The 14406-nt window shown below is 47.1% G+C and overlaps 1 protein-coding gene across 1 annotated transcript in view; it reads right to left on the reverse strand.

The window, feature by feature from the left end:
- Nucleotides 1–14406, reverse strand: part of NIBAN2 (niban apoptosis regulator 2) — a 109219-nt gene that overhangs the window by 6015 nt on the left and 88798 nt on the right. Inside the window, exons 6-13 of the mRNA XM_036752816.1 lie at nucleotides 11344–11459; nucleotides 8800–8904; nucleotides 8147–8309; nucleotides 6961–7148; nucleotides 6020–6175; nucleotides 4297–4413; nucleotides 4113–4220; nucleotides 2846–2957 (exon numbers count right to left, since the gene is read on the reverse strand). Of these exons, the coding sequence (XP_036608711.1) occupies nucleotides 2846–2957; nucleotides 4113–4220; nucleotides 4297–4413; nucleotides 6020–6175; nucleotides 6961–7148; nucleotides 8147–8309; nucleotides 8800–8904; nucleotides 11344–11459 (1065 nt within the window). The remainder of the gene's footprint in view (nucleotides 1–2845; nucleotides 2958–4112; nucleotides 4221–4296; nucleotides 4414–6019; nucleotides 6176–6960; nucleotides 7149–8146; nucleotides 8310–8799; nucleotides 8905–11343; nucleotides 11460–14406) is intronic.

Below are 14406 nucleotides of genomic sequence, written 5' to 3' on the forward strand. Positions count from 1 at the left end.
GTCAGGTTAGTGATTGTTTTCTGAATTCCTGAGGCATTTCTTCTTTCTGTTCAGGTGGTCTATAGTATATACCAATCATAAAATCACTCCTGTTTGTCCTTCAATTGATGTTCATAATAAGCTCCAACGGCTCCTGAAAACCTCCAGGATGAAATGTAAAATTGTCTTTTTGGCTTTTAAAGCCCTTCGTAACTTGGTCCCTTCCCACCTTTCCAGGCTTCTGGACACTTCACTTTGCTCTATGTATCCTACATATGAACTGGCTACACAGTCCTATTTGCTGCTCCTCACACACAACAACACTCCATTACCCAATTCCATGGAGACTGTGCCTGGAATACTTGGTGTCTTCATCTCTCCCTCTCATCTTCCTTGGCTTCCTTCAAGATCGAAGCCCACCTTGTGTAGGAGACCTTTCCTCACCCCTCAGGCCTCCCCTCTGAGATTACCTTGCATCTAACTGTACCTGTCTTGCTTGTACACAGCTGTTTGCAGCGTGTCTTCCTGATTAGACTGTGAGGCCCTAGAGAGCAGGTGACTGGTTTTTGCCTTTCTTTGTATCCCCGGCACTTAACGGCACTTAGCGCAGTGCCTGGCACATAGCAGATATTTAATAAATGCTTGTTGACTTATTCCCCCCAACGCACTCATTATACATCACACCGCACCCACACCCACCTCGATGTTCTCATACAAGTATTTCTTCTCAGTAATACATCCAAACCATCCTTTTACTAATCTCATTCCTTTTGAATACCAGTCATTGGTCTCATCGCCCCAGTCTTAGTGATACCTATGGAATGAAATGTCTCCTTGCATTAGGAACGCTTGTTAATCTTGCTTATTGCCCAAACGTTGTGTATTTGTACGTAGACATTTGAGACCATGGGTTTCATTACTGTCTCCAGTGAGTTTCTAGGTGTCTCAAAAGCTATTCTTCCTGCACTGTAGCTTTTCTCTATCGTCTGTAGTTTGACAGATATATGTAGTCAATTTTCCTTTTCCTCGCTCCTTCTCAGTCAAAAGCTCTGTGATTAGTTTCATCAAAGACCAGCCAAATGCATTCTGAGAAGCCCTAGTTAGCTATGTACCATCCTTGGCCTGAAGCCTGTCATATTCCTACATTTTAAGATGTGGTCCAGAAATCCTAATCCCATTCTCAGACATCATCTTAATCAGCTGTTCACCTCTCCAATCAGATTTTTTATCTTCTAAATCCCTGGCCTTGAAAGGGTAGAAGCGATGAAAACACCATCAGGATTCCTACGTTCTTTAGTTTCTTGCCCAAGACTTTATAATCGGGGCAGCTAGGTGGCACAGTGAGTACAGCACTGGCCCTGGAGTAAGGAGGACCTGAGTTCAAATCCAACCTCAAACACTTGACACACTTATTAGCTGTGTAACCTTGGGCAAGTCACTTAACCCCCAACTGCCCTGCCCTCCCCTCTCCAAAAAAAAAAAAGACTTTATAATCGCTGGCAGTGCTTTGCACTGTGTGTGTAGGTGTGTGTGATATCTGTGCCCAGAAGAACCACTAGAACTGGGTAGTAATCACTTATTTTAACAAATCCTGGGGGGTTTTCCATAAAAATAATAGCTAACATTTATATAAGGCTTTAGATTTTACAAGTCTGTGAAGAAGGTGCTGCTATTATTCTGATATTACAGATCAGGAAACAAAAGCAGACAGAGGTTAAGTGACTTGCCCAGGGTCACACAGCTGCCAAGTGCCCGAGGCAATAGTTGAACTCAAGTCTTCGAGTTTGAATTGCAGCCCAACACTTTATTCACTACCCTCCCTCACTGCCTTCATGTCACCCAGGAAGACAATACACCTTTCTATCATAGTTATTGGATCAACAAGTATCTGCCTCAGTTCCCTTCAGCAGGAAGTCACCAGCTACTAGCGCTTATCTCTTCTTCCTACAACACTGGAGTATGCCCAGTCTCACAGCACCCACTCTGCCATTTTATCGCTCTCTGGAGGACACGTCCCTCTTTAGAAAGAGCCTCAAAGTTGATTCTTAGCCCTGTGGGCCTGGTAGTCCTTCCTCCCTTCCTCCTCTAGGTGAAAGACTTCTATTTTCCAACCCTGGGAACAGGGCCAGTTTCCTCTCTGAAACATCAGATCCTTTCTTCTTCTTGGTTTTTCACATTGAAATCTTCCACATTTCTAGGGACTGTGCCATTGTCCTTGAAGATCTTGGGTGGAGAGGTATCCCGTGAGCTCCTTCCCAACCGCCAATCCCCTTTAGTCTCCCTAGGAAGGGAGTCTAGCCTGTGTAAATAGCAGTTAATTGGCTGGGTCAGAAATATGAATACCATATGGTCAATTCAAGCTGCAGCAAAATGCTTCCTACCCTCCCTTCGAGCAGTTTATACCATCATATCACCTTTGTTCATCTCTGCTCCCTTTGATGTTACAGTGTAATAAAGGTGATAAACAAAGGTCTTCATACTGCTATATCATTCTGCCTCCATGACTTCATTCACAGGACATCACAGGATCCCACGCTCACTCATCCTTGGATGGCTTGTCTTACGTCCCCAGAAGGCTTGGAAGTCATTTCCCTGTGGTCTCTGTCCAACACACCTTAGCTCTAAGGATGCTCTAACCACTGTCTGGTAGTGCCAAGGCCTTTCCCAAACTCAAGACTTCCTCCCTGGGGAAAGTCAAACTGCTAGGTGCCCAATTGTGTGTGTTTATATATGTGTATGCATATATGTGTGTGTGTGTGTGTGTGTGTATGAGAGAGAGAGAGAGAGAGAGCACACGCAGGAGCACATTGGGCCAATCTATTGAAAGCTGCTCAGCTGATCACCCCTGGCCAGCAGGGATCCTTACCCTGCATGATGTCCTTCATGACTGTCTGCAGCACGACCTCTTCATATGTGTTCTCCACCAGGATGAACCTGGCAAAGTCTTCAAAGATCAATTCCTGGAACCTGGGAAGCTCCTAGAAGGATGGAAAGGAGAGAGTCCAAATTGGGGTAGATGAACACAATGGAATTTTGTTACACCTTAAAGAATATGAAGAATTCAGAGAAACTTGGGAAGACTTGGATGAATCAACAGGCAGCGAAGGAAGCTGAACTGAGAGAACAATTTATACGATGAAAACAAGAATATAAAAGCAATCAACAGTGAGAGACATGAGGGTTCTCCGATCAATGCAGTTACCAATTATGACTTCAGAGGCCTGACAAGTGCCTCCTGCTTCCTGGCAGACTGGATGGTGGATTATACGGGTAGATGGAGGCATACATTTTCTCAAGTGGCTAATGTGTTGATTAACTTCCCTTGAATGTACTTATGTTACAAGGGAAGGGTTCTATGGCAAAAGGTGGAGTGGGGAGCAAGTAGAGTTATTGGGAAGTGATGGTGATATAAGAAGAGAAAAGAGCATCATTAAACATTGAAAAAGAAAGACAGGAGGCCAAGTGTACACAGGGCCAGTCTGGAGGTTCAGCCCAGCAGAGCCAAGGGCCCCTACCTTGGGGCAGCAGCCCAGAGATGCCCTGTTTCAAAATGACACTATGTGTTCTTCTCCCTTTGCCCACTATAGGTCTGTGGTTCTATCAGGCAGAACCTGCCACTGAGATAGACACGGAGGAAGCAAGCTTGGAGCAGCATAGTTCTGTGGAAAAAGCCCTAGACTGGGAGTCAGGACACCTGGGTTCTAGTCCTTCCCTTATGACCAGTTTGCTCCATGACTTTGGGCAAGCCTCAATTTTTTCGTCTGGAAAATAATAGCTCCAAACTAGACCATCTTGAAGGCCCCTTCCCCCTAACATTCTGAGATGCTGTGCAGCAATCACAGCAAATAATCTAAGATTCCACGATTTTATAATTTCAGGCATTAACAAGTTTAATGCTGCAGTTTGGGGCTTTGGGATAAGAAAGTTAATGACTGACAACTCTACTCCTTAGTACCTGTGTGACCTTGGATGAGCAACCTCCCCTCTCTGAGTCCTTTTAACTCCTCTTTAAAATGGAGTTGAACAAGATGATTGCTAAGGTTCTTTTCTAGCTTGAACTACTAAGAGACTAGTCTCCCTGCCCAATTCAGACCCTACCTCCCAGCACCACCCACCCTGGCTCAGGGCCTCACCGACTTGCAGGTAGGGGCTAGTTTCTTCAGCAGGAATGGGATGGTGATCTGCAGCAAGGCTTCCCGGAAGAATTTCTTCCGTACTGTACTGCTGTCATAGTCATATTTCTGCCAGAGAGCAAGAGCACTGATTAGGGCCAAGGGAGGATCTTCCACCAGGGCCCAATCGGGAGTACCATCTTACCTTCAGCACGCGCTCCAGGATGCGCTGGATAGATTTGCACAGCTCCTCCTTGGTGGGTCCCTTCCCTAGCTCCTGGTGCAGGAGAGTCTCAAAGGTATAGACAGCATTGTCCATTTGCTGAGGAGGGAACCACAGACCCGCGGAAAAGTTGTTACTTGAAGTCAACGGACAATCTCCCCTCACTGAGGAAGCAGTTCAATTAAACCTTAAACTGACTGCCAACTGATGTCCTCTGCCCACTTATCCATTCAGGCCTTTCCTGGCAGTTTCCCTGACTTCCACCAAGACTTAACTCACAGCCCACCTCGTGGAGGAAGCCCTTTCTGATTTTCCTCAGCTATTAATATCTTTCCCTTTCAGATTACCTCCCATCTCCTCCATCTACAGCTTTCATGTTCCTAATTATTTACATGTTGTCTCCCCCAGTAAGAGGGCAGCGACTGGTTTGTTTGTTTGCCTTCTTTTAAATCTTCAGTGCTTAGAAGAGTGACTGGTACAGAGTAGGCGCTTGTTGATTGACTAAAGCTTCCAAGTCTGAACCCCTCATCTCTCGGGTATTCAGAGCCCTCCTCCCATACTACCTTCCACCTCTCACTCAAGACCTTTATGGGAGATAGGTGGGGGGAGAGAAGAGCATCACACCCAAATGGTGAAAACCATTAGTGGTGATGTTCTAATGAAGAACGTCATGCTTATATGGAGGGCTGGAGAGCCAGGCTTGGCCATACAGAGAAAAGAAGGAGAAAATGGGGGGAGGATGAGAGAGGAAAGGAGGGATGTTTTTAGGGGATACAGAGCCCAAAGTAAATGATAAAATTTCCTTAAATTCTATCTCACCCCCAATAGCATTGCTTGATATGGGAAAATGTCTTTCAGGGCTGGGGAACCTGAGGCCTCGAGGCCACACATGGCCCTCTCTAGGTCCTCAAGTGTGGCCCTTTGACTGAATACAAACTTCACAGAACAAGGATTCAGTCAAAGGGCCACACTTGAGGATCTAGAGGACCATATGTGGCCTTGAGGCCTCAGGTTCCCCCTCCCCAGGGGTTTATGACACTATGAAGGTGAAGAAGCCTTGATACAGGGCATCTCTATTTATCAAGGTGTTTATTAAACACCTACTATGTCCTGGACTCTGCTAAGTGCTAGGAACATAAAACCAGAGGAGCTTATGGTTTTATGGTAATTTTTTGGTGGGGAGGAGGCACTAGCAAATGTGTGTGGGTGGGGAAAATGAGGGAAGGCTTTACGTAGAAAGTAGAGTAGAGATATTAGGGCTAAGAACAGAGGAAATGTTTCAAGGGGAGAAGTAAGATCTGTAGAAGAGGAGGCACGTGTGTGTGTGTGTGGGGGGGGGCAATAGGGGACAAGTATTATTGCAAAGTAGCCAACAAAAGTTTTGCCCATGCTGCCTTGGTGATACTAAGAGCGTGACTGTTTATTTAGGAGCTGGGCACATGATTACAGCTTGGTTAATTGTATTTATCTTTTTTATCACCAGCTAATATGGATATCTATTTCCCTTCCTCTTGTTCAGGGCAGAGTCACTAGGCAGACCCAACCAATCAAAACCTGTAGCAGCACAGCATCCAGAGTAATTATCCCCAAATCCCCATCACCCCAGGGGCATCATCTGGAGACACACGCTGCTCAGGCCTCTGTTATGACCCCTGTTCTCGGCGGCTTCAAGGACAGGGAGGGAGAATGTTGGGGTGGCTCCTACCTCCCGCATGTGGATCTGAGCTCTCTGTTTGAATACAGACGCACTGGAGACGTCAAATCGCTGCTGCAGCCCTTCAAGCTTCAGCTGGTCCATCTTCTCGTAGCAGCTCTGCATCTTGACCGGGTGGTACGCCAGCTGGGAAAGCTTCTCCATGTACTGGGAAGGCAAAGGCGACCTGAGTGTGATGCACCTGCCTTCCGCAGGGCAGCATCTGATGCCCTCCACCATTCTGGCTGAGACATCGGTGGTGCCTGCTTAGTTTCAAAATGTGATAGACACAAACCACCAAGATCTCACGCAAGATGAACCTGAATTCCCAGAATGTCAGTGGAAAAGGCTAAGTAAGGTGGCATTGCGGACAGAATGCCAGACTGTCAGACAGGAAGACCTGACTTCAAATCCTGCCTCAGGTACTTACTAAGTGTAGCACCTTGAGCCAGTCATACCTTGTGTTTGCCTCATTTTCCTCATCTGTTAAGTGGGATAATGATAGCACCCACCTCCAGGGTGAAGGATCAAATGAGATAAAATTGGCAAAGCACTTTGCAAATCTTAAAATGTCCTATAAGTTCTAGCTATTATAGCTTAGACACCATCTATTTCAACTCCTTCATTTTATAGATGGGAAACTGTGACCCAATGAAATGACTTGTCCAAGATCACTTGGCAAGTTGGTGGCTGGGCCAGAATTAGAAACTAGGCCTCATAACTCTTATTCTAATGCTTTTCTCACCTCACCATATCCTAGGCAAGAAAAACACTTCCCCTTCATTCCCATGTTATGTTCTCTAAGGCCTCTACCTCTCCCCACGATCCCCTCCCTGGGATCTGTAATTCTGTGTAAATAGTCTGTGTTCTAAGGCCCCTTTCAGTTCTGACTCTATCAAAGATGCGGCCCTATTCGGTCATTTGCCGCTGATTTGGGCATGACTGGCTTTTACCTCTCCAAGCTTGTCAATCCCTCCTTCATTGATGACATTCAGGTTCATGTCTGTGACCTCCTTGAAGAAGACATCCCGAACTTCAGTGAAGCCTTGGCTGGTGGGGATCATCAAGGCCTCCAGGATGGAGGGGATGTAAGGCTGCACATGGTTTCGGACGCAGACCTCAGCTTTGGGGAGAATAAAGGCTAGGCCAAGAAGGATGAGATGGGACAGGATAACAATGTCAAACTCCTCCTTGGCCTGTGTCTTCCCCACCCATGTCCTGGTTACCCATCACTTCTCCCAGAACTACATTAGTTGAGAGCAGGAGTTCTTAACTGGGGATCCATGAACTTGCTTTTTAACTCTAATAACTGCGTTTCAAAATAATTTATTCCCTTTGTAATTCTGTGTATTTTATTTTATACATTTAAAAAGATTCTAGGAAGGGACCCATGGACTTCTCACTGCCAGAGAAGTCTATGACCCCAAACTGGGGCTGGAGAACAGCTGTTAAAGCTTGGGATTAGGCCCTGGGCAAGGGTGACATGGGTCGGCCCTGCCTTTCTTACTTCTTTGGTAGATGCTGGATATGGACTAACTCAAGGAAACAAAGTGATTCTACCCCCTCCCCACCTTAGAATGCTTTCCCCCTACCCTTCCATCGAAATCTTTCTTCGAATCCACCCTCTCTCCAGGAAATCCTCCTGGAAACTAGAATCAACCATTGCCTTTCTTGGCACAAAAATCCCAAAGACTAGTAAGGTTAGGCCTGGTCTTAGAGTCACGGGACCTGGCAAATCACTCCACCTCCTGGGCCTCATGTTCCTCATCTTTACAAAGAGGATGTTATGGGATGGAAAGCCCCCGAAGCTCAAGATCCCTGGTCCTATGACTAGGGGCCCTTCGATCTGCGTACCCATTCAAAAGGCTTCAGGATTTTCAGTGTATGGAACTGACACAGAACCAGGAACTATAGCAAAGTATCAGGATATCAAACCCACAAAAATGACCTGCTTTTCAAAATTAGGCACTAAGTGCTTTCTGGGCCCTTCAGGATTTCGATTTTGCCTCAATCCCACTGCTTTGGCGATGTGATTGAAGCCCCCTGAGCTTAACGACCTGGGAAGTGGCAAGAATGGAGTGAGGGGGTCTGTGTGCAACTATGGGGGTCACAGCTATCCTGCCATACAACCTGCTGTACCTCGGATTTTGCTGGCCAAGTGCTCTTTGGAGGTAATGATCTGGTCCATATCTGTGCGGATGACGCTCTCCATGGCTGGCCGGGCCATCGCACATTTGGCGGCCACAGCCTCAAAGTGGGCTTGGGTCTGCTCGTAGACCATCCTGTACACAGCATCTGAGATCTATGGAGCAAAACAACAGTCATTTTCCTCTCCAAGGACTGCCTTAGTGAGGTCCCTGTTTCTCTTCACCGAGGTGAAGGTGGTCTCTGGTTTATACAGAGAATCTCTCTTGGGCTCTTGACATCTAGCTCCTAATGGAGCCCAGAGAGCTCTGGTGGTATTACATCCTCATGCAATCCTTAGGCACTCTAGGGTGAATGGACACAACAAACATTTGGGCCTTGTCCCCCGAGGGGTTCACTATCTGGTTAGGCCAAGTTTCCATAGCACAAAGCCCCCAGGCAATATAGCAACAGGGTCCCAGACTGGAAGAAAAGCAAGAGTCAGGAGGAAGTTCCATCAAGGCAAGAAGGGTTCAGGGGAGTAAGGGAAATGTTGGCTTTTCACTGTTAGAAGGTCAGAGAGGCCTTTAGAGAGCTCCTCAGGAGTCACATTCAGAGAGGCAAGACTCCACAAGCTGCTCCAAGGCTGCCACCTGCTTTGTGCCCACCTGTATCCACTGCCTTTGCCTCTCCTGGGGTTTGCCTTTCATCCGGGGGCTTATCACACTCTTCAGTTCAGGTCCCAGCTCCTCCATCACCAGGTTGCTCAAGATCTGGATGGAGGGAAGCAAAGCCCCAGACAGACAGACAGACAGACAAAGAGAGAAAGGCGTTCAGAGAGGAGGGAGGCAAAGCCCCAGACAGACAGAGAGACAAAGAGAGAAAGATGGTTAGAGACTGCTGGGACTTCCTCAGAGTGGCTTCTTCCTGGCTTTCAAGTCTTCCTGCACTTCACTGTCTTCCACATCCTGTAGAGCCCAGCAACACCTGCCTTCTTGGCTAGTCCTCACACATGATACTCCATCTTCTGATGGCATACCTCTGCACTGGCTGTCTCCCATGCCTTCTATATCCTCTCCTGCTTCCTTTAAGACTCAACAGGAATCCCATATCTCTTGCAGGAGGTCTTTTTCTGATCTCTCTTACTCCTAGTGCCTTCCCTCTGAGATTTCCTTCTGTCTGCTTTGTAGATATGGGCAGCTAGGTGGCTCAGTGAATAAAGTGCTGGGCTTGGAGTCGGGAAGCCTCCTTTTCCTATGTTCAAATCCCGTCTCAGACACTCACTGGCTGTGTAACCCTGGGCAAGTCACTTAATCCTGTTTGCCTCAGTTTCCTCACCTGCAAAAAGAGCTGGAGAAGGGAACGGCAAACCACTCCAGGATCTTTGCCAAGAAAACCCTAAATGGGCTCACAGAGAGTCGGACGCAACTGAAAAACAACTGAATGACAGATTTGTAGATATCTTGTAGGTACGTTATTTGTTTCTCCACTAGAATGAGAGCTCCTTGAGGTCAGAGACGATTTTTTTTCATTTTTGGTGGGGTTCCTTTTTTTTGCCTTTCTCTGTATCTTCAGTACTTAGCACAGTACTGGCACACATTAGGTGCTTAATAAATGCTTGTTTTATGACTGAAGCTTAGCTTGACCTGCTGAGCTGGAAACAGAATAAGCCTAATCATTATCTGATTAGGCCAAGCTTCCATGGCACAAAGCCCCCAGGCAATAGAGCAACAGGGTCCCAGGCTGGAGGAAAAGCAAGAGTTGGGAAAAAGCCCCACCAAGGCAAGCAGGGTTCAGGGGAGTCAGGGAAACGTCAACTTTTCACCACTTGAAAGTGACAGAGGCCTTTGGAAGCTCCTCAGGAGTCACATTCAGTGACCCCATCACCACACATTTGGTTCAGTTCGGTCATTTTTCAGTCTCATCCCACTCTCTGTGACCAATTATTGGCAAAGATACTGCAGTCTGCCATTTCCTTCTTCAGCTCATTTTACAGATGAGGAAACTGAGGCAAAGAGGGGTAAGTGACTTGCCCAGGGTCACATAGCTAGTAAGTATCTGAGGCCAGATTTGAACTCAGGTCTTTCTGACTCCAGGCTCAGCACTCTATTCACGGTGCCACCCAGCTTCCTACAAGGCATTTGGACCAAGACCCAAAACTCTGGAATCATCATTCTTTGATTCTTCTGTCTATATCTTCCACATCTCATGAACTTCTGTTGCTTCCACCTCTTCAATCTCTGATGTATTTGGTCGGTTTCTCTCCAACCCCACAATCACCCCAATTCAGGACTCCTCCCCTTCCTTGGGACTATTGCAACTGCCCCCACATCAGGCTCCCAGATTCCGGTGTTTCCTCCCTCCCATCCAACCTGCACAGGCTACCAACTTAGTTCTCCTAATTTGTTGTGGTTGTTCAGTCACTCTTCGTGACCCCATTTGGGCTTTTCTTGGCAAAGATACTAGAGTGGTTTGTCATGTCCTTCTCCAGTTCATTTTACAGATGAGGAAACTGAGGCAAACAGAGTTAAGTGACTTGGCCATGGTCAAACAGCTAATAAGTGTCTGAAGCTGGATTTGAACTCAGGAGGATGAGTCTTGCTAACTCCAGGCCCAACGTTCTATCCTCCGTGCCATAATTCTTCTAATTCTCCTAATAACGTAAAGATGTAACTCTTCTTCTCAGAAATCTCCAGTGTCTTCCTACTAACTTCTGTCTTGCCCCAAGCTGCCTTTCTACCCCCATCTCACATGACTCCCTTTCATGTATCACATAATCAAAGAATTTTAGATTTGGAAGGGACCTCAACAACTCACATACCTGAAAAAGAAGAATCCCTGCTACAACATATCCCATCAAGGGTCACCCAGCCTCTGCTTGAAGACCAGCCCAGGGAGGGAGCTCTCCCCCTCCGCCCAGTGACATTCTACCTAAATCTGCCTCTTGGCAGCCTCCCCCCACTCGCTGTTCCTGGCTCTTCCCTCTGGGGCCAAATAGAACCAATCTCATTCTGTTTCCACATGACGGCCTTTCAAAGCCTGAGGACTGTGATGCACAAATCCCTGTGGCACTCCACGGGAGACTTGTGGCCATGTTGACATCAAACCAGTAATGATTATTTCAAAATCCACACTGCATCTCTTCCTAGCTGACATAAATCCAAAGATAGCCTTAAGTCCTGCCTACCCCCAAGATGTCTCCCAGGCCTTACCTGCACCTCATTTCCACAGAGCATCTCCCAGGTACCATACTGCTCCTTCGACTGACGGTACATGCGGATGGCATCAGTGAATGCTGGGCCCTCTACCTTGGAATCCTCGGGGATGCCTGTACAAGAGAGACAGAAGGGTCAACTCAGACTGGCAGCAGAGCATTTCTCAGGGTCCACTTTATAGGCTGAGAGAGCAGGGAAGACACAGGGGGCTTGAGAGTTGGTCCAGGCTCAGCCTGCTGAAAGAAAGAGCCTGGGGTCTGGAGCCCTAACTTGTAGCACTACGGTATCCACCATAGAAAGCTTCAAGCTGTCTTGATTCCTCCCTTTCTCTCTGTCCTACCCCACCCAGTTAGTCACCAGGTCCTATCAATTCTTCTGCAATCTCTCAAGCATTTCCTGCTTTCCATGGTCTCGGGGCATGGAAGGAAACTACTACCCTGGTCCTAGGCTTTGTTACCTTTTACTAAATTAGTCCCCTAGCTGGCATCTCTGCCTGAGGTTTCTTCTGCCTCCTGCCAGGTACTTCCTAAAGTACCACTTGGGTCATGTACCTGCTCTGCTCTAACACCTTCAGGGGTTCCCCACTGTCTCTGGGAAAAAGTCTGAACTGCAACTGTCACTCAAGGCCCTCCATAATCTGGTACCAACTTACTTTTCCCAAACTCATCTTTCTACTTGCCATCCAACCCTCCATGGTCTATGTGCCAGATTCCAAGGGCACCTTTGCTCATGCCTCACTCTCCACCTTGAGGTGCTTCCCAGGCCTTGCGTCTTTTTTCATGAAATCCTATACATCCTTCAATCTCATTACTTACAGGAAGACTTCCTGATCTCCTCTCTGACTGGCTCACGTTGCCCCACTTCCTGCTCCCATCCTGAGCAAGAGTATTTATCGTCTCGTATTTCTATGGTTTGTATTGATGAATCCATGAGCATTTATTATGAGCCTGCTTTGTACCAGGAACTGTCCTAGGTACTGTAGTCTACCCCACAGGCCCAGGGAAGATGCAGAAGGAAAAGGAGAGGGGTGGTCTTTCAGGCTCAACCTGTATTGTAGTCTGCACATCATTGTCTTCCATGCCTGGCCTGCCCCTCGCCTCCTCCAGCTCGGCTTTTTCAATTCTAACCTATCCTTTAAAGACCAAATGAAGAGCCAGGTTCCCCAGGCAGCCTTCCCTGATTCCAACAATTTCCACCAAGTCATGATTTTTTCTCCCTTAGGGTTCAGAGAACACCTTGCTTATGCTGCTCCAAAATTAATGTTATTGACTAATACAGAAATAGGTTTTACGCAACTGTACATATATAACTTATTTATAATTGTTACCTTTTTAGGGAAAGGGAAGGAGAAAATTTGGAACTGAAAATTTTTTTTTCCAAAAATTTTTTAAATGAATGTTAAAATTATCTTTATGTGTAATTGGAAAAAATAAAATACTATTAAAAACATCAATATATTATTCATTTTGTCTGTACTGATGATCTCATCAGCGTGGGGAGGTTCTAGTAAAGAAACCCCATCCCTACCAATGCAAATCTGTAACTTACAGTCTTAGAAAGTTGTCTGAAGGCCCTGAGAGGTTATCCAATCTGCCCAGGATCGCACAGCTTATATTGAACTCAGATAGTCCTAGTTTTCATACTGGCCCTTTATCCACTATGCTACACTGTATTACAGGGTTTGGGGTTGGGTTTTTTCGGTGGTTGTTAGCATATGCATTGGCATTATAGTTATCTCGCATTTGTCAAATCCCCCAAGAGACTGGAAGCTCCATGAGGGCTGGGACCATGTCTTATGTATGTGGCCCAGGAGCATCTCAGTTCAAATCCAGCCTCTGACACTTAACTAGCTATGTGACCCTAGCCATGCCACTCAAACTCTGCCTCAGTTTCCTCATCTGTAAAATGAAGATAAAAACAGCACCTCCTTCACAGGGTTGTTGTGGGGTTAAATCAACTAATATTTGGAATGCTATCTAAATGCTAGTTGTTATTATCTAATGCTTTTCTTTCCCCCAGTGCTTAGCACAGTGCAGAGCTGGGACCAGGGTGGTGGAAGTAGATATGGAAAGCAGGAGACACATGAAAGATTGCAAAAGAATCGCTTTAACTTGGTGAGAAACTGGATATGGCAGGACAGAGAGGGAGGAGGAGCCCAGCACAGCCTGAGTGCCTGGGAGTACTATGGCACCCTCGGCAGAACTAGGGAAGTCAGGACACACAGTAGGTGCTTAATAAATGCCTGATGAACTGTACAGTAGTTAGTTGTGTAAATGCTGAGGGCAGGTGAGGGACCCCAGGCTCTGTTCATCTGGGGCTCCCTACAGAACGTACATGGCATCAAGTGAAGACGTTCTCCCCTCCTTCCCTGTCCACAAAGAGAACAGAGAGCCTCCAGGGGTGGGCCTGCTGCCCAATGGGATTGTCCTGCTGAGCTGGTCAGACCTTTAACAACCCTCCTTTTCCCATCATGAAGGGAATCTCTGGGCTGAAGTCTAAGAAACCCAGGAGCACAGGAAAGGCAGGAAGTTGCCAAACCCAACCTAGGGGAGAGAGTGGTTAAAAAGAAAAACCAAATAAGGCTGTGGCTGAGTCATCACCAACACATGGTCTAGAAAGCCACATGCAAAAGCAAGGAGAGGAAAAGGGGAAACATGCATTGTGTTTCAGAAACCTCAGCTCCCACTGAGATTACTGCAAAATGATTCAACACCCCCACTACCACCATCACCACCAACACCACCCCCAGCTCAAAAAAGATCCCCTGAGCTCTGGAGGCTTTAATACCTGCTCCCCACCATCTCCACTCCCCACAGGGTCCTCTCTATCTGTTCTTCCCCTGACCTTCCCATCCCCCATCGAAACAGAACAGCAGCAGGAGGCTGACTGAGCCCAGCTGTGTTGGCAGAGAACAGCTGGATTCCTGCACTGTGGGAACCATCAGCTAGAGAAGGTTCAGGAGTGGGCGAGCTGGCATCCTTGGCCAGGCAGCAGAGTCCCAGATGCCCCAGGCCCTTGGCTGGGCACAGCAGAGGGGTGTGGGGCAGGGATGGGAGAACC

The sequence above is a fragment of the Trichosurus vulpecula genome, chromosome 3, assembly GCF_011100635.1.
Source record: "Trichosurus vulpecula isolate mTriVul1 chromosome 3, mTriVul1.pri, whole genome shotgun sequence".
NCBI lineage: Eukaryota > Metazoa > Chordata > Mammalia > Diprotodontia > Phalangeridae > Trichosurus > Trichosurus vulpecula.